This window comes from Eleutherodactylus coqui, chromosome 1 (assembly GCF_035609145.1).
Source record: "Eleutherodactylus coqui strain aEleCoq1 chromosome 1, aEleCoq1.hap1, whole genome shotgun sequence".
Lineage (NCBI taxonomy): Eukaryota > Metazoa > Chordata > Amphibia > Anura > Eleutherodactylidae > Eleutherodactylus > Eleutherodactylus coqui.
This window is the reverse complement of record NC_089837.1, coordinates 379,171,923-379,190,994: the sequence shown is the minus strand read 5'-3', so window position 1 is coordinate 379,190,994 and position 19,072 is coordinate 379,171,923. Positions and strand designations below refer to the sequence as shown.

General features: G+C 41.2%; 1 protein-coding gene across 1 annotated transcript in view; it reads right to left on the bottom strand.

Moving 5' to 3' along the window:
- RABEP1 (rabaptin, RAB GTPase binding effector protein 1) overlaps positions 1–19,072 on the bottom strand; it is a 51,490-nt gene that overhangs the window by 9,476 nt on the left and 22,942 nt on the right. The window contains exons 4-14 of the mRNA XM_066578880.1: positions 17,885–18,045; positions 15,944–16,063; positions 14,193–14,328; positions 13,189–13,367; positions 11,313–11,432; positions 9,720–10,184; positions 7,356–7,460; positions 6,555–6,671; positions 5,516–5,614; positions 5,254–5,394; positions 3,025–3,214 (exon numbers count right to left, since the gene is read on the bottom strand). Of these exons, the coding sequence (XP_066434977.1) occupies positions 3,025–3,214; positions 5,254–5,394; positions 5,516–5,614; positions 6,555–6,671; positions 7,356–7,460; positions 9,720–10,184; positions 11,313–11,432; positions 13,189–13,367; positions 14,193–14,328; positions 15,944–16,063; positions 17,885–18,045 (1,833 nt within the window). The remainder of the gene's footprint in view (positions 1–3,024; positions 3,215–5,253; positions 5,395–5,515; positions 5,615–6,554; positions 6,672–7,355; positions 7,461–9,719; positions 10,185–11,312; positions 11,433–13,188; positions 13,368–14,192; positions 14,329–15,943; positions 16,064–17,884; positions 18,046–19,072) is intronic.

The following is a 19,072-nucleotide window of genomic DNA, read 5'->3' as shown; positions in this document are numbered from 1 at the left end:
CCCCGCTCCCTCCTGCTCACTCCCACAACTCACCGCTCTCCCCCTGGCACCCGAATCTTTATAGATGAGTGGGCAGGTACTCGCATAAGGCACTACTTGCTCGAGTAATTTGCCTTAGCGAGTACGCTCGCTCATCTCTAGTGCTGATCCATTGTAGCAAAGCCAGAGAATCATTGAAACATTGTCACTTGATACCACAGTAGATATTGGATACTTGTTCAGCACTGAAATGTACCTTTTACTAAAAAGTATACATCAACCAATAATGTTACAAAATATCCAATCAAGGATCTAGACCTTACTGACGCAACCTGCATGAGCGAGTGTTCTTTCGTTGAATGTCAGACTGACTCATATGTTGCAAACTGCCCACCTAAATTTGTTTTTACAAAAAAATATGACTATAACAGATAGCATTAAGAGACAAAATGTATATTGATTTTAGCTTTATTACACAATCTAGACATCTCTTATGCATAATGAAGCCTATCCTGTGCTATCAATTTCATGATGCATTAGCACATCACCAGGTAGAGTCTGTGTCATCTCTACCTGCTGGGAGGACAGTGCTATCATCACTACTCTGCTTATGGCCTGTAGCTTATTTAGGTCAATACGCATACAGTCAGGACACTGAACTGTGATCTCCTTCATTATACGTGTGACAGGAGCCTCTAATCATCAGCAACAACTGTAATAAGGGTTTTGTTGTCCCGCCCTAAAGAGCTTGTATGGTAGGGTCCATCACACAGCTTATGCTGACTCCCTGAGAGAACATAAAACAAGGTAAATCTCTGGCAGCCAAAAGGAGATCACATGGCCCTCCTAAGGGAGAAGGACTTAAGGAGTTTCAGATAGAAAGAAATAACTAAAGTAATACTAGGCGATTTATATAGAAATATAAACTAGTTTCATAAATCAAAAAGAAAAAAAAAAAAAAAAAATCAAATCACCGAGCGGCTCTTTAACTGTCAATTCTTTATTAAGGTGCTTTTACACAGAACAGTAAAGAAAAAAAAAACCTAAAAATAAAATAGTTGCATTTGAGCAATAATAGTTTAGTGTAAATAGTCAACATTCAGACGCCGATTCATGTACTTATTTAATTTTATACAAGCATAAAACACATCATTGGCTCATTCTCTAATCGTTCGCTTCAAACACCCAACGTTTAGTCGTTGTCATTCACTGGTACAATGAACTGAACGATCCAGTTAAGAAACAAACAAAAATATTATACATATATATTTCTCTGTGTATTTTAAGTGAACAAGCGAGCAAACTGTCATTTGCTCTGACAAACGATTTTTTCGCTACGTGTAAAAAAAAAAACTTTAAGCTAAATAACTAAGTAAGCCGAGTCAGACTGGTTTGTGAATTAACACAAATTGTTAGTGAAGGTACCTGTAAGGCTGCCCCTACACGTAGCAGTAGAGTGCCACTTGCTCAAGAACTGTGTGGCAAAACTACAAGCTTTAGCGATGTACTCCTTGGCAGGGCTGCTTGTACAGGTGGAATGCTTTGTTTTAGCATGCTTCGTCTGTACAAAATGTACAGGTATCAAAATTTTCAGCGCAGCATACTACTGCTTCATTTATGGCCACTCCAACAACTACACTATCAGGATTTCAGCCCAGAGCTGTATTGGCACCACATGAAAGGAGGAAGGGATGAAAACGGCTTAATCCAAAATATTTTTGAGCGCAATATGGCAAGATTTTAAAAAAATTATATACATCTATCTGCAAAACTCCATCTATGTGTGTGCTTACAATGTATCTAGTAATAAGAGAATATACAATCGAGAAGGATGAGACATGTAGACAATGGAAACAAAGACACCGGACAACACAGACATTCTATAGGATTGTGCCTAGTGGAGTTATTCTCTTACATAAACAAGAGGCTAAAGAGACAAGTAACTCATACCTTCTAGGATGTCTTTAACATGATCAGTGAAAGGTAAAGGAGGAAAGAAAAACATAGTAGATCAACCAAAAGGAAAAGGATAGCAGAAAGTTTTTTTTTTGTTTTGTTTTTTTAAATACAATGGAGCAATAAAGTTGGCTGCAAAGGTTAGCATAGTCTCTTAAGAGGCTTTCTATCCTAAACTTTACTTTAAGTCATAAGTTTTAACTCTAGTAAAAAATCAGTAATTACGTCAAGATATTGGAATTTTCCTAATCAGTTCTGGCGACTAGTCTGCGAGAATCGCAGGAAATGCAAGAGCTTCTCAGGAACTGATAAAGCTACTACTTTTTTGCTGAATGTCAGTTTATGCAAAAGAAGAGAAGCTAATTCAAAAGTAAGTAGTGCTGTTCTAGTCAGATAGGTGCAGCTTCAAGAGCTGGAAAAAGTCATATGAGAGCTTATTTTTGGCAGAACCAGCTGTATTTTCTAGTAGTACTATGTGATGTACCATATAGCATATTGAAAAACTTAAAACATTTTAAAATGGGGCAAAATAGAAATAACCCACAATTGTGACATTGGGACACAATTACAAAACTGTTTATATCAATTTCTGGCATTTGTTTGAACGGAAATGTGTGACTTTTCCCCTTTTTGCGCTGACCCTGCCACTTTACCGAGAAGTAATGACGCTTGTCTGGAAGTAGCGTGGCCACCCGAACAGACAGATGTATAAAGTTATGTCAGAAACTACGTCAATGGAAGTCATCTGCCCCACGGCTCTTTCCGCAATGAGCATTGCAGAAGGGTCGTGGGATCCGCGTCATCGCGGGGAAATCTGTACTACGTATGTGTGCCGGAGGCACATCCGCAGTACAGACGAAATGACAGGTAAGCAGGGTCGCCGACAGATTCTGTGCGGGATTCCCCAAGTGGTATCCGTGCGTGCCGTGAGCAGGCGGCCTAAACTTACTGCCTTAATTTTCCCTAAATTTCTACATGCAACATGATAGCTGTAAAAAACAATGAGCAAATGCCTGTTACTTCTGTAATCTTACTTTACCATAACATTTCAAGAGATGCAGTTCCGGGTAAACGTACTGACATGGTTACCTATTTCCTCTTTACAATTTTCTATTTCAATTTGAAGGGTTTCTTCTATGTTTTCCTTCTGACATTGTTCAGCTTGAATTTGCTCTTTTAAGAAGAGAATTTCTGCTTTCAGCTTTTCTTCAAGGTGGTCTGATGCTGTGCGGACACTAATAATATCTTCACGGTATTTCAAAACTAATTCATGTAATTCCTATAAACACAAAAAAAATAACCCATGAACCCATAGTAAAAGAAAGTTACCATCAAATGTTAGAATTTTGTGGCACAGAAATGGCATAAAATTCTACATAAAAGGAAAAGCCAAAAAATAAATAAAAAAATAACAAACTTAGATACATTTGTATTTTATATGCAAACTTGTGTAAACATCTTACCTGGAGGGCAGTGTGAGGGGGAAAAAAAAGTAATGTTCCTTTCCAATGACTACTGAAATGAGCTTAAAGAGAGATTGAAGTTTATAGGCTTGTGTTATGAGGATTCCACTGATAACATGCCATTTTGGGACTAGGGCTTCTCCCCTGAAACCAAATTTTCCCAGGCAACAATGACTCCTTTATCCAGACTAAGGTAGAACACTGAAATTTTCGAACCCTTTAAAGAGTAGTTCAGTCTCCTGTACACTCCATTTTAAGTACATTTCTACCTTCATACACTTGGGCATGTTCACTTGTATACATATATAATCAATCTACATTTATAAGTTGCTATACCCAACTGGTATTCATCTGAAAGTTACATTTTTCCATCCTTTTCTGCATACAGATTGTTCTGATGATCTGTTTAAGGGCGGAGTCAGACGACCGTATATCGGCCGGCGGCCGATATACGGCGTCTCTCTCTGCGGGGGGCTGGAACAGCCAGGAGCAGTGATCTGAGCTCCCGCCCCCTCTCTGCCCTTCTGCACTATTTGCAATGAGAGGAGGCGGGATGGGGCGGGGCTAAGATTCAGGAATTAGCTCCCCCCTGTCCCGCCTCTCCTCATTGAAAATAGTGCAGGGGGGTTGGATAGGAGGCAGAGAGGGGGCGGGAGCTCAGAGCTCCCAGCTCTTCCAGCCTTCACCCCCTGCAGAGAGATGCCGTATATCGGCCGGCGACCGATATACAGTCGTCTGAATGCGCCCTAAAGGTGTATTCACATGTAATTGATTTGGTACACATTTTCTGCAGCAGAACATCTGCGCCATTTGTGCCGATTTTGACAGGGATCTTCAGCAAACGTTACCCTTTCATTTGAAAAGGGGAAAATCTGCTGTGGATTCGCATTACAATCCAGACCAAAAAAGGAGCAGATTTTTGGTATTGTTCTAAACTAGAATTGTAAGTGGCCCCATTGTATTCTAACAGGTAAGCTACATGTGCGTCTGTAGATGGGCCTGTCTGTTTCCAACAATCAGCAATACTAAAAGTAGATTACAAGCTCTAGCTCTAAATAGCACAAGGCAAGGAATGCAATGTAGAGCATTTAAAGTAAAGCCACCTTTTACATATGCATTAATAGAATGTATAAAATAGAAAAAAAAATGCTTGGAGGTGAACATATCCTTCAGGAAGAAGGGTCAGTTAAAAGGTAGAATATTCATGTCTACCAAAGACCTTCATGAGACAGCTATTCAAAAAGGAAAATCCGTTCCCTTCCTCCTTCCTCTTTACACTCCGTCCTCCATCCTATCCCTTCCTCTGGTTAATTAAAATCATTAAGTATATACAATTTTGAGTTAAAAAAAACCCAACTATGTTAATCCAAAAAAGTAAAGCCCCATTATACGGGACGATTATCACTCAAACGATGTCTTGAGCGATAATCATTGCATGTAAATGCTACCATGGTTAACATATAATCATCATTCATCCGAAAGCGGAGTTTAAACTCCATTGTTCAGCCGGAAAACTGATAGCAGGGACCGAACACGGTGATTCTTCATGGGAGCGCTGATAACATGGTTTTCAGCTGCAGTCCCATGGCAGAACAAAGGGGCTGTATGCAGATAATGGACCACCTGATGTTATCTGCATACAGCGAAGGGAGGCTCATTTACATGCAAATGACGCTAATAAGCTGCTAATGGGCCTTAGTGTCCATTAGCAGCTTATGCAAAGTGATCGCTCAAACTGTCATTCGCTTCATCTTTGGAACTAATTTTGAGCAATCATCTTTGCGTGTAAATGGGGCTTAAGAGAAATTTATTGGAGAAAAAAACAACAACAACAAAAAAAAAACTATCAAAATACCTCAATGGTATCGGGAAGGATGAAGTTTTCTGCTTGTTGCAGTGACACATGTAGACTATGCTTTCCTTGAAGACTCTCATTGTCCTTCTGTAACCTAGTCAGCTCCTCAGAGACCTGCTCCCGTGACTGCATAAGAACGGCCTGAAAATGAGACATGTTATTGGATTTACTGACCCATTTCAACATGACACATACTATGTTGTACTTTCGAACAATCATTAACTTCAATATTGCACTATCAATTTCCATCTCATGCTATTACCATTTGCTCTTGAACACTTCTCTTAGCCAGGGAGAAAGCTTGCTGTAAGTCTGTAAGCAGGGTTTCTGAATCCTGGGCCCTCTGCGTAAGGGTCGATATCTAAATAAAATACAGGCAGTAAAGTTACACTGAAGAGGTAACAAATAACAGGATCCTTGTCCGATGCCTTACCTTTGAGACGAAACTTATGTCTAACCAAGGCCGCCTGCGCACTGCAGAGCTGGATTCCCCATGTGGAATCCCGCAGCGGTAGGTCTAGATATGGCGGGTTTGTGGTGTTAATTCTGCACCCCAAATCCATAGCAATTTACAGTACAATACAAGTGGACTCTTCAACACCCCATCTTTTTGTAGTGGGAAAAAAAAGCGCCTTAATATCAGAGTAACCTACAGAGTTCATCCTTTGCATTGGCTTAGAGTGAAGTCCACAGTGAATTTGGAACCAAATCTACAATAAAATCCTATGAAGGGAATGCGAATTTTGCTAAGGCTTTGGCGTGGATTTACAGCCTGAGGTCTCATGCTCACGGGCGTATTGGCAAGACGCTGCGGGTCTCCCCACATTGTTTTACCAGCATTTAAAAATACCGACTCTGCGGGCAGAGACGTCTGGGTAGTTAGTGTATTGTGCATGCCTGCGTATCACACACAAGCAGTCATGCACAGTGTGACTGTCTTCTTTTTTTCCCCCCCGGTCTGTTTCATAGCAGGGTTGTGTATGAAACCGCCATCGAACGCAATGTATTGCATATGGACAGCATTTGCATACGCTGCCTATGCAAATGTATAGGGCTCATGCTGCGGGGTACGCAGAGAAATAGAGCATGCTGCCATCTATGTCTCATGTTCATCTACACACATGTGCATGCATCAATGAAAATTCATTCACTGCATATCACGTGGCCGTGCATCGCAGGCATAGTATGCGGTGATAACAATTCCTGCTTAAACACTCCTTTTGCTGGTCTGTTATATGTCCCTTCTGATAGTTCTATGAAGGCATATCTAATGTATAGGAACCTCTAGGCCTCCCAGTTACCTGACTAGTTGTTTCCTCTGTGTTCTGCTTCATGTAGTCCTCCAGTTCTTGCTTGTCCTTCACGGTTCTCTCATACTGGTCATTGGCTTGTCTCAGCATAAGTTGGAGTTTTTTAACCTGACAAAATGCAGTCATACGTTATAAAGGTCACAAACTGACTCGTTGGCTTCTAGAACGCAGTTTGGGACTGTGGAAATGGAACAATGTTTGATGTATTAAATGTAAGCTATTTAAATAGAAACCCAAAATAGCTTCTATTATACATTCCCTACCCTATCAATTCTGTGGGCTCCATCAGCAAACGAATCAAGGCTGGCTGGCCAGTGCAAGGTATGAGAATCCCTGCCCTCCCCATTAGCCTATATGCACACTCCGCAGAGCTGCGCCTGAGACACTTGATGCAACAATTTACACAAATTTTTAGTTTCTCATGGGGACTTAAAGATGTGACTCTGCAGCCCATTAGACTCTGCCGGAGTCTAACAGGCTAACTTACAGGCAAACATGGAGGCCTTTGTCAGGCTTCCGGGTGCCATGATAACCCATTGGTACCTTACAATAAACGGTGTGGTGCCGATGGGTGTCATCTGCTTACATGCTGCAGTTGCCATCAATGGTGACATGCAAAGGGTTTAAGCACCAGATGTTAAGAAAGCTTAGATCATGGCAGCCTGGCGGTCAGTAGTCAGCTAAGTCACTGCCTTATAAAAGATGTATGTGCAACTTAAAAGCCCGTTAGTGACGTCAGTAAAAGGGTGTACTGGCAAACTGAAGCGTGGTTGTGAGCGCATATCAACTCACTTGATCCCTCGTTTCTGCTTCCTGCGTCTGGATCCCTTGCAGCTGCTTCTCATAATTCGAGCACATATCACAGCGTCTTCCCAGCTTGTTACCTGCTGTTTGCACCTGGAACACATTGCATAAGACTATTGACATGTGAAAATGGCAAAATGCTTTCATATTGATTTATCAGCTACAAATGTAAAGCTGAAGGCACATGTAGCGGCAGCCACAAGGCACGCCTTCATGCCGCAGCAAACAGGTGGCCCTTTCGCTGCTAGAGCCCACAAAACCGTATGGCCATTCATGATCACATGTAGCATGGCTTGCGGCTGCCGCTATATGTGTTCTCACCCTAAAGCAAAATTTTCAGCTCATCAGTCCTGAAATAAACACATTACACAGTAATTTGACATCAATAGTGCAGCCTGCGATTTACCATTACTTGGAATGCAGAACTTCCCATACATTTTTGACACATCCAATATTTAAAGGGACAACCACCTAAATGGTCTATAATTAAGAGTGTAGATCAGTCATTCTGTATGTGCTGCCGCACATATTCATATGTAGTTTGGTGGGAAGAGTATTACATTAAATCTCTTCACTCTGATTATGAGACTGGCGGCTCCTTACTCAATGCTTCCAGGTTTCAGCATACAAGCATTGAAGGCCATCATTCAATAGGTGAGCCACCCAAACCCAGGAGCATTTCAATCCCTGGATTACCCCTCATAGCCAAACCCACTGTCCAGCAATGCCCGCTCAACCATCTGCTGTCACCGTGACAGACCTGCTTACAATATTCGAATTTCTAAGATGAACTTCCTACCAGCAAATTTCTGCCTGTGCCAAGATTCAGAAAGAAAAACTAAGAAATACTGGAAAGTTTTCACAAATTCCTGTAGGGTTTAAGAATAAGAAATAAATTCACAGTCACTTTGTTAATAAAAGGTGGAATAACCAATGACCACACTGTTCCCTACACAGAGGTACAGTTGTCTCTAAAGTAATGAGGAGCTCAACAAACTACTCTCAATGTCACAGCCCCCTGGACCAATGAGAAGGAAGTGCCAGCTACAATCATACTAACATTTTGAGGATTTCAGCGATTTAGACTTTACATGGGTGGTCCCATGAAAAATACGGTTTACGGTTACATCCAAAAATTATACATTTTTTGTTTTTACACTTATTAGAAATTTTTATTATTATTTTTTTTTATTTCTAGATACTCCATAACTAAATGATAAAATAGTGCGATCTACTGTTTCTATTATGTGTCCACCTCAGTAATTCTTTCAAGGTGGTCGCACATGCTCCGTCTTCTCTCTCTGCTCCACTGGATATGTAGAGGTGTACTGAGCGGCTGCTTCTAAAGTTGCTGCATCTTCTCTATTAGAGATGCTGAGCAAGTTACAGCAATACCTGAGGCAGTGTTGTAGCTTCTTAAGCCTCTGCTCAGCACACCAGGTATCCCTCCATATACCCTATGGGGCAGAGAAAGAATAACTGAGCAGGTGTGACCACCTTAGGACAATGATTTAGGTGGACACAATAGAAACAGCAGTTGGCACTATTCTAACATTCCTGGAATATCTGGTGAAAGATGCAGCTTTTTAAATAAGTGCATATGCAAAAAATATGTTTAATTATAGGCTGGATTTACCCGTAAACAATAGGGGGTAATCCTTTGCCCTTTCATTATACTGGGCTCTGAAAACTGCAAAGAAGAAAAAAAAAAAAGTTAGAGACTAGGGTTGCTGCCCTCTAGGGTAAGTAAGGACCTGTTCAACCAGCTTTTATTCTTCGTGGCTCAATACTCTGGATCTGCAGTATAGCTTATAACTATCAAATTTCTTTAAAAATACAATTTCAGTCACAAAAAATAAAAAGCCGGATGGGTCATTGTGACATGTCAGGAAAAGTCATTGGTGGAAGTACAGGAGCCATGATCCCTACCAACTAGAAACAATAAGGTTGCAGCCCCTTAAGTGCAGCATGCCCCTTTCATTCAGGAGAGGTGTATGTGTCCAGCAGACTAGGAGTACCGTTTACATAAAATTCATCCAGCTAACTAGCTAAGAACCAAAAAGGCTCCACACTCAGCACCATAGCTCTTTTGTTCCAGCTATTGATGTAGTTAAAGTACAGGCTCCAATGGGTGACCTCTCCAAAAAAGTTTCTATGACACATCAAGTTTGATCATAACTAGAAAGATACTTCAAACAATTAGAAATGCCAAAACTTTACGATTTGCAAATTCAGCGCAATAGATACTGAGCATATAGTGACAATTGTAGTATACAGGATATACTATACTAGTAATGGAAGGCTAGTAAATAGTGTAGAGCATAGAACAATAAATATTAAGAATAATTTTACCTCTTTCTGCAGCAAGTTCCATTCAGTCTCGCTGACCAGACGATAACCAGAAGGAGGTACGTATGCACTCTCCATAATCTGAGTGACACTTGAAAGAAGGGACGCGGTCTCCTCTTGCTCAGGAGTCATGGCTTTGATTGCTTTCTCCTGATCTTTGGTTAACATGAATCCGCTTGGCATGTGCAAAGATCCAAGGGAAGAAGTGTCAAAATTCTCAGACACAGAATCCGCTCCAACTAGTGGGCCAAAATCAGATTCATCTAGATTCCCGGCCGATTTGGCTTTGTTATTATAGCCCAGAGTTTTTGCCTGCAGTGGCCCAGATGTTCCCAGACTGTCTGTTGACTGTGCCCTCCGAAGTCCATCTTTAAATAAGTCCTCCTGCTTACCAAAACTTTCTCCTTCATGCAATGCCAAGTCAGCATCTAAGGAATGGACTGAGCCGTGAGAACAATTCAAGAATCCCTGTAAAACCGCAGACAACATATTTTATTCCTGTGCAGCATTCGAGCATCACCATAACTTAAAGCAAATGTCCTCCTTCAAACAGTTTAGACTTCTTTACTTATTTGGCATGCAATCCAAGTTAAAGTTTGCATAAAGATAAAAGCACAGATAGTTTACACAGGTTTTTGAATGCTGATATTTGCAGGGTTTTTTGCGTCCAGACATTAGTTTAACATCTGTAGGGAAACATGAGAATGCCTACAAATATACATAACGCTTTGGTTCTGTATTAGTGAATGTGAATGACTAAGCGATTGCTAATCACATGCAACAACATATGGATGAGCGAATGAATTATTTGAATGCCTGAATTTAAAAAATGACGAAGACACAAATCTTCGATAGTCATTCAATCATTGGCCGTGCTTACACTGAACAATCATTGTTCAAATTTACATGAGCCAACGATTTTTTGAACAATAATCGTTCTGTGTAAGAGGGTCCTAATTCTGGATCTGTACATAATTAAAGCGAGGTATTTAGAAAATAACTTTAAGATTATATCCACTGAGTCTGGAGATGTAAGTATGCCCTGCAGTTAAACACGCAGCTGAATCTATTGAGGCACGCTCTAAGTAGTCCTCCCGCTCTACACATAGAAAACAGCCCCGGACTTGGCGGGTCTGCTACTTTGAGCCCATAATTTTAACTGACAGGGCTCAAAGTTGCTGACAGAGCTCCTTTAAAAATACACTCTAATGGCTCATTTACACAGGCATTCTGGACTATTGAAAAAAAACCCAAAAAAAAACAAAAACACATGTCCTATTCTGGTCTGTTTCACAGACCAAAATCAGACATGTAATCTCTCCTACCTGCGGTATCAGGCAGAGCACGGACACATGTCCGTGCGCTGTCCGATGAGAGTTGCACTCAAGAACCTTGGTTGCAACTCGCATATGTCTGTGTGAATGGACCCTTAATTATGCACTTTCTTGCATCTTAAATTTGTCATAAAAGACAGATGCCCAACTATATATATATATTTTATATATATATATAAAAAACAAGCTACTTCATTGTAACAAGTTGCCCTCTGTTCAGACATCTATAATAATGAGAGACTGACGAAATGTAAAGAGCCACCTCTTGGCTGTGGAGGTGTGGAAGCGTTTCATTGTGAGTTACTGTTCCAAGCACTTTAGTCTCTTCTTCCTCCTTTTGAGTTACTTCTTTTATGTTACGATTTCTTTGCTCGTCTTCCTCCTAAAAATAAAGATAGCCTAATAATTCAGCCAGCATAATTATTCTTATATCCTGCAAATATATTTACTGCAAATTGCCATGGTATCACAGCAAGTACAGATAAAGCACATTACTATGCTTCATCTGTACTTGCCAGGAAACCATCATGCTTCTTGGTAAAGTCTGTGCAGTTCTGTCGTGCGGCACACTACCACTCTGCATATACCAAGTGGAAATTCAGCTTTACAATGTGGTGGAAAAGGGACTTCACAAATATGTATTCTTCACAGTACAAAAGAAAAAACATCACAGAAGGCAGAGCTTGCTATGAAAAGGAATTTGTGCTTAATTTAATGCAAATGACACTCTCTATAACACTTCTACCAGAGACAGACACACTCTGCTCAAATAGAGACAAGATACAGGAACATTTTTGGCATTCTAATATGTGCACCTGAATTTTTGTCTTACATTTTCTGTTTCACTTGTCTACAACAGCATTTCTCAACTACAGTCCTAAAGTAAGGCTGCCTTCACATGGTCTCCATCCCGCTTTGTTTTTGGAGAAAAGGAAAGACAGGAAAAGAGAGAAAAAAGGAAAAAGGATCCCCTCTCTCTTTTCCCCCACTCTACACCCCTCCAATTCATTTCAATGAGGTTCAAAAAACAAAAAAAAAAAACAGAAAGCCTTCCGTTGCATTAGAGTCCCTTTTTTTTTGACGAGAAAATAGCGCAGTCTGCAACATTATTCAGAACGGAGACCTGAGAAAATGGAAGCCTTTCCATTGGCTTTCAGTTTTTCTCTAAAAACGGAGCAGACAGATTGAAACCCTGAAAACAGCCCCAGCGCAGATGTAAAGCAGTCTAACCAACATTGCAAACTTTCAGGATTTCCTCTATGGGGTCACATGTCGCAGCCATGGTACATTTTTTGCCATTATATTAGGAGATCACGGCAAAACCGCAGGTATTCTCTATAGGATATCCTCAAATCATGGGGGATACTTGAGGACTGGAGTTGGGAAACACTGGTCTTTGATAAGAGGGCACCTGTATAGATTTGAAAAGCCTGCAGTCAGTCTGAAGCTGCGTGCCCACACAACAGAAAGCACTTGGAGCCGAATCCCTGCCCAGCCGCACAATCATGCGGACAAATTATCGGAAAAATCCTGTGAACATTGGCTACTGCAGATGGGCAGGGTCTCAGCAGCAACTGGTTTTTGCTGTGCGGAAAAGCAGCAGGAAGTGATGACCGAGTTGGGATGGCTTTACACGGGACAACCATCTTCCAAACAATTGCTGGAAAAACCAAAAGCAAACAATAGTTCCACATAAACATGTCCAATCAATGCAATGGCTCATTCTCCTGGCATCTGCGCCAACACCCTGGGTGCCATGATGTCAGGAGTTCAGAATGGAAATGCTGCAGCGGTCAGTTGACTTCCACCGACATCTTCCACGAGAATCACAGAGAGAACGGTAGGGCAACATCGCTGGATCCCCATGGCAGAGAATGGGTACAGCTCAGTTGGTTATTTTAACAGTTTGAGCTATAGCTGAAATGGTATCCGGTAACCAGACAAGCCCTTTAACAGTGAAATATCTAGGCTGTCTAGGGACGGTGACCCCCAAATACTCTGAATAAGCCAGTCCTGCAAAGGGCCAGAAAAGCTAAGCAAACAGACATGGCATTTCTGACAAGACTGCATTCTTACATTTCTGAAAATAGGCTTGCAACTGTAAGCAAAAATAAAAAATTATGTCTAATGCACCCAACCTGATCTTTCTTTTTCCTCTCTTCAACCTGCCGAAGTTGCTCTGTCGTCAATACAGCCTCCATACGTTTCATGTCTTGCATCATCAAACGCTGAGACTCTAGAAACTGATCATTTGCTTTCTGCCATGTGTGTTTCAACTGATTGTGCTGCTGCCTCTCCTGCTCCAGGAGATGACATACTGGGAAAAAACAAGAGGTCACTAGAGGTGTACAAGGCAACCTGGATCATAAAGATTATTTGATGCTCAACATTTCATTGCTTTAGCAGATAAGACAAATTACGACTCCCCTTGCTCATGGAAAATCAAATTTACTCAGGCTGCTTTCACATTGCATGTCACAAAGGGCCCTATTCACTCTACAGAAGTCAAAAGTGTGCCCTCATGGCCTCTATTGGGCTGGTATATATCTGTACACCCTTTTTACTGTTGCGCCATTCCACACAGAGAAATGCAAAGAAAAACAATACAAACCTTTACATTTTCCCTTTTAAACACAAGAACCCATGGGTGACTGATGCAACGGTAACCTATGCAGGGGCACCCATCGGAGTTATGAAACCCTCTTGATGTATACCTTCGATCGGCACTTAGAAATGCAGTGTGAAAGCACTTTCAGGAACTCAGCAGACATAATACCCTCCTCGGTAGTCCGCAACAATGGCAGTCTGAATCTCTATGCAAATAGCCTTCAGTGTACCTAACAGTTCAGCAATGGAATTCTACTAGCTGCACTAGCCATTTGGGTTACCTGACTGGCTAAAAAAATAAAGTTTACAGCCAGTCACCTGAATAAGTAGGGAGCAGGCATCGGTTCCACAACATGAGAGCTGGTCCCCTTACCCAAGAAGCACACTAACTAACCACAAATAGCCTGTATTGGGGCAACACACACTATGGCATGCACAACAGAACCTGAAAGTTCTTGAAAAATAACCAACTTTTTGTACAGCACAAGAACCAAATACTACATTAGAAAAGAAGATAAAGCTAGAAGTTAAATACCTTCGTGTAACTCTTTCCGCAACTTCTCAGCATCCTCTTGTAAGACAGATTTCTGAGTGTTCAGAACAGCTACATACATTTCTAAGTCTGTCCGGCAAGACTTTTCAGCTTCAAGGTAATGATTCATTTCCTTCATCTGGTGAGGGGAAAAAAAAAATACAAAACTGCAAACTTCTTCCAGAACTTTATGAATCATTTTCACAGAACCACCTGGCATCGGGTGATTAAAATGTGTGCAGCTTAAAAAGACTAGCAAAAACCCCCTGTGGGTCCCAAGCCATTGGAGCCTTTCATACGAAATGTACATACAAGCAAATCTGATTATAGATGTGCACTACATACAATATGAGCCAAATATACACGTTTGAGGAATTTTCCTTTGAAGAGTCTCACTGATTTCAGGAGTTGAATTTTTGGGAGTAACTGTATATTTATTGCATAATTGCACCTTTTGGCAAAATATACCTTGAATAACACATTTGTTAGCAAATGAGATGTGGTAACAATTGTTAACATGACTTTGATCTTGCTTCTAACTTCCTCCCCTACTGCTGAGAATAGTCATCAGCATTGATTTGTAAGGACTAAAGCAACAAAATGTAGTAGTAACAGCAATCAATCTACGTTTATAAGACAATAGGCCTTTCTTGGAATCTGTATCTAGATGTTATATTTTAATTGACTTTATTAAAAGTTTTAGTATCTATAATCAAGGACAGATCTACTTGTTATATCGGATGAGCAGAACCTGCAACAATTTTGTACTTGCTGTATTTAAAGGGGGTTTTTCAGGTCTGGAAAACTGATGACTTATCTTCAGGATAGGTCAATAGCTGACTAGTGGCTCCGCTGCTCAGCCTCAGCGGATTTTCAGTTCACCACGCGCTGTAACTGTGTATGAAACAGAAGTAGACAGCTCCCATTTCAATGGGAAGCATATCTGCAATACCATGCCAGGCCACTGCATGATACACTGACAGCAGCCTGACAAACTGCTGGTCAGCTGAGATACTAGGGGCAGAACCCTGCAGATCAGCTATTAATGACCTATTGGTATACACAGAATCCATATGTCCTATTGGATGTCATAAAAAGGATTCTACACTCAGGATCGCTCTTCTATGGGCTCCTTCACACAAATATGTGGTGACCGCGTATTACGTGTGTGTTTTGAGCACGTAATATGCAGTACCAATCTGCTGTAGGCTCTCATGTTGCCACACAGATATTGCGCAAAATACACGGACAATAAATATCGCAGCATTTTCTTTCATGGTGTGTATTACACATGCATATACCATATACACCAAGATGTCATTGCATACTTGCTGTGCACATGACTCATACAGGCAGCACACAGTGAATTACGCTTGTGTGAAGCCGCCCTATGAGTAAGATCTGTGAGGTCCCTATGTGAAAGACACTCACCTGGGCGGACCTGCAGTAGCTGCTGGTTAAAAGCTTCCCTTAAGTCTAGTTTCATTTTCTTTATTCTAACTTCTACATTTTATGGCCAAATACCCATGGCCAGGATTGCAACAGCTCAAACCTACAGCAATTGTCTCATTGCTGGGGCAGCTGCCTTTAGAGAAAGCTTGTCTTCATCTGCTAAGCCCTTGTAATACACCGATATACCCTACGATTTGGGCACAAACCGCCATAAGGCTTTTGCATAGACTTTACCCATTTTCCTCACAAGTATTTCTGGGCTGTTACTTAAAATACAATCTAAACAATGGTGGCTGTGAAACCTTGGATGCCTCAAGCTCCTTTATCTTCTCCTCAGCCTCAGAAAGTTTCTCCTTTAATGCACCGATCTCCATTTCCATCGGCATCACTACGGATCGCAGCTTTTCAGAATCTTCTTGTGCCTGTTTTTCAAAAGGAAATATATAATTTATATTGTTACGATAAAACACACGATGAAGTGCTCAATGGTTGATTGTATCCACTTATCAAGCTTGTGTGGTGTAGCATGAGCCATATTTACCAAGATGGCACAAGCCATTTGAGAAATGCAGTACAGGTTGTGCAAAGAGTGATAAACCAGCTTTCACCAGCTTTGGCTCCTATATGCAAGTCACTGCTTACATACATTAGTTATTTAATTAATTTTCCTCATCTTTACTTATTTTTATTTTGAGTTAAAGAAACCCTCCAGGCCAGGACAAACAAAGATGGACAAAGTGTCTAAATACCCATTTACACGCAATGATTATTGCTGAAAATTTGTTCAAACGACTGAAAGTGAGCGATAACAGTTACATGTAAACCCAGGCACTTTTCGTTTGAACGATGATTTTAAAGTGAACTTAAAATCCATCCTTCAGCCACTGGAGATAAAGCAAACACATTTATCTCTCAGTAGACGAAAGGCTGTTATCTCCGTGGAGAGCCGGCAGATAACATTGTAACCTGCTGGCAGCCCCGACGAGAACAATGCAGCTGTTAATCACATGCTGGGCTCTGCAAACAGCTCCTGGAGGCCCTTTATTCTCTTTATTTGCATTAAAAGTGTTAATAGCCATTAACACTTCATGCAAAAAGATCGCTATATCTATCAGTCGTTTGAAAGATTATTTTTGCGTGTAAAAGGATCTTTAGATTACCAATGCACAAAAATGCACAGTGTGCCTGAGGCGATTAGAGAAGCGATGTGGCCATCTTTGTTTGTCTTGAGGGTTGCTTTAAGTTGGTGACTTCTGATCCAATGACTAGTTTCTCAGATAATCTGTCCATGCCAACGGACTTCTGACCGGTAGAGATGAGCGAGCATACTCGATAAGGCAAACTACTCGAGCGAGTAGTGCCTTATTCGAGTACCTGCCCGCCCGTCTCTAAAGATTCGGGTGCCGGCAGGGGTCGTGGAGATCTCTCTCTCCCTCTCCCACCCCGCACCCTCCCCCCCGCAACTCACCTGTCACCCGCGCCGGCAGTCGAATCTTTAGAGACGAGCGGGCAGGTACTCAAATAAGGCACTACTTGCTCGAGTAGTTTGCCTTATCGAGTATGCTCGCTCATCTCTACTGACCGGCAATGAGCATCTAGTTTAGCACCCTTTCCTTCCACGCACACAGTCGGTGCATGATTCCTTTAAAGAGGTCTGGACTTAAAGACCCTTCACATACCAGTAAACAGATGAAGTGGACCAGCACGCAGGAAGCAAAAGTCACCAATCTTTATTTCACCAGCAGTCAAAAAAAAGCTGCAACGTTTCCACCTTTAGTAGGTCTTTGTCAAGAATGACGTGCTGATCCAGTTCATCTGTTTACTGATCACATGATGGTGACATCATCACAGGTCCTGTTAGCACACGGCAGCTGTTCGGCTCTGCTGGTTTAGAACCTGTGACCAATTCCAATCCCCTTTACTACATTATATTAGTAAGTGGAGCACTGCGCCACCAGAAACACTGGTACTAGTGGTCACCTAAAATGACATAATCAGCTGATAATTTCTCTTTTAAACACAACCTGATATTTGGTAAATGTAGCCACTTTAAGCTGTAGGACAGAGTGTTCTGTATTATCTTTAGACAACCGTTCTTTACTTGAGGTATTGCTAGGATGTGAAATCCAAGTTAAATGTCGCAATTCAAATGCGATGTATCCTACATATGCTTGTAAAGGAAAACCAAAACTTTAACAAGCTTACGAAAAAGCAAGAAATTAAAGTGTGTAACACTTGCATACCTTTTTCATATCATTTTCCAGGTTTTCCTCTTGCTGACCTTCAGAAAGTCGCCTCCTAAGTTCTGCAATCTCCCGCTCAACAGACTCCCGGTACTGTCCCCACTGGCCTCGCTCCTGTTCCAATCTGCGATGAAACTGAAGTTCATACTCCCGCAGGGTCTCTAAGAGCAATATTGAACATATAGAATAAAGCATGATACAACCAGTAAGGATGAAAACATGAATAAAACAGAAAAAGCTTGTGGAATCTTGCAGGATGGGGTCTTGGAGAGAAAGTTGTGCTTGAACATTATAATATAATGCACTATTTTAAGTCAGTCCAAAAAAAAAAAAAAGACACATACACGTCCAGGTACTTGACTTTTAATGCCCAGCATGAGATTTTGCCTTTTGGTACCATTAGTTGTATGTTAAAGGGCAACTCTGGTGATTTTTCTTCATTCATGATGTAGTTATCCCCAGCCTATGTAAGTGAGCTAGTGCTACCTTGGTTAGTTATCCCTTCCCATCTGAAACTCCCGGCCTCTTTCCTTAGGTGGTCATGTGATCTCAGTTTTGACCAGCAGAGATCTACTTAGATTTGTATGTTCAGTTTCAAGTCAGTTTCTCAGCCTGCATGATACTGTTTACATGGACCCTACCACAGAAACTGCTTAGAGGGGGGCACAGACACTCCTATCAAAGTTACGGATGATGATCACACAGCTCCTGTCAAATCATTATATCAGAGATCACAGCTCATCCTCCTGACTGTATACTTATGGTCTGCACTTTATTTAGGCAATATAGAATACAGATAGTCATGGCAGTATTGCGGAGATGGTACATTTAGTAGCTGATCAGGTAATGCTGTGCTGATGCATCATGGGATCAATGTGAAAGTGAAAACATTAAAATGGTGCCTAATAAGTATAAGACAGGGGGCTGCACTGCAATATGCAGAGTGTGACAGGCAATCAGATTAGGGGGAGGCAGAGATGTAAAAATATTTTCACTAAAGTGGTACTTCAAGCACTATATAGAGAAGCTCTGTGTATATAGCGAATGGTTTGTTGATATATTCGTCATTACTGCTTTTATCCAGTCTGTAGCAGTTTTTCCAGTACTCAAGTTAAGAAAAAGCAACAAATTATAGGGCCCTTCCGGGTTTGGGTAGAGGAATGGTGGAGATACAACAATTGCTGCAGT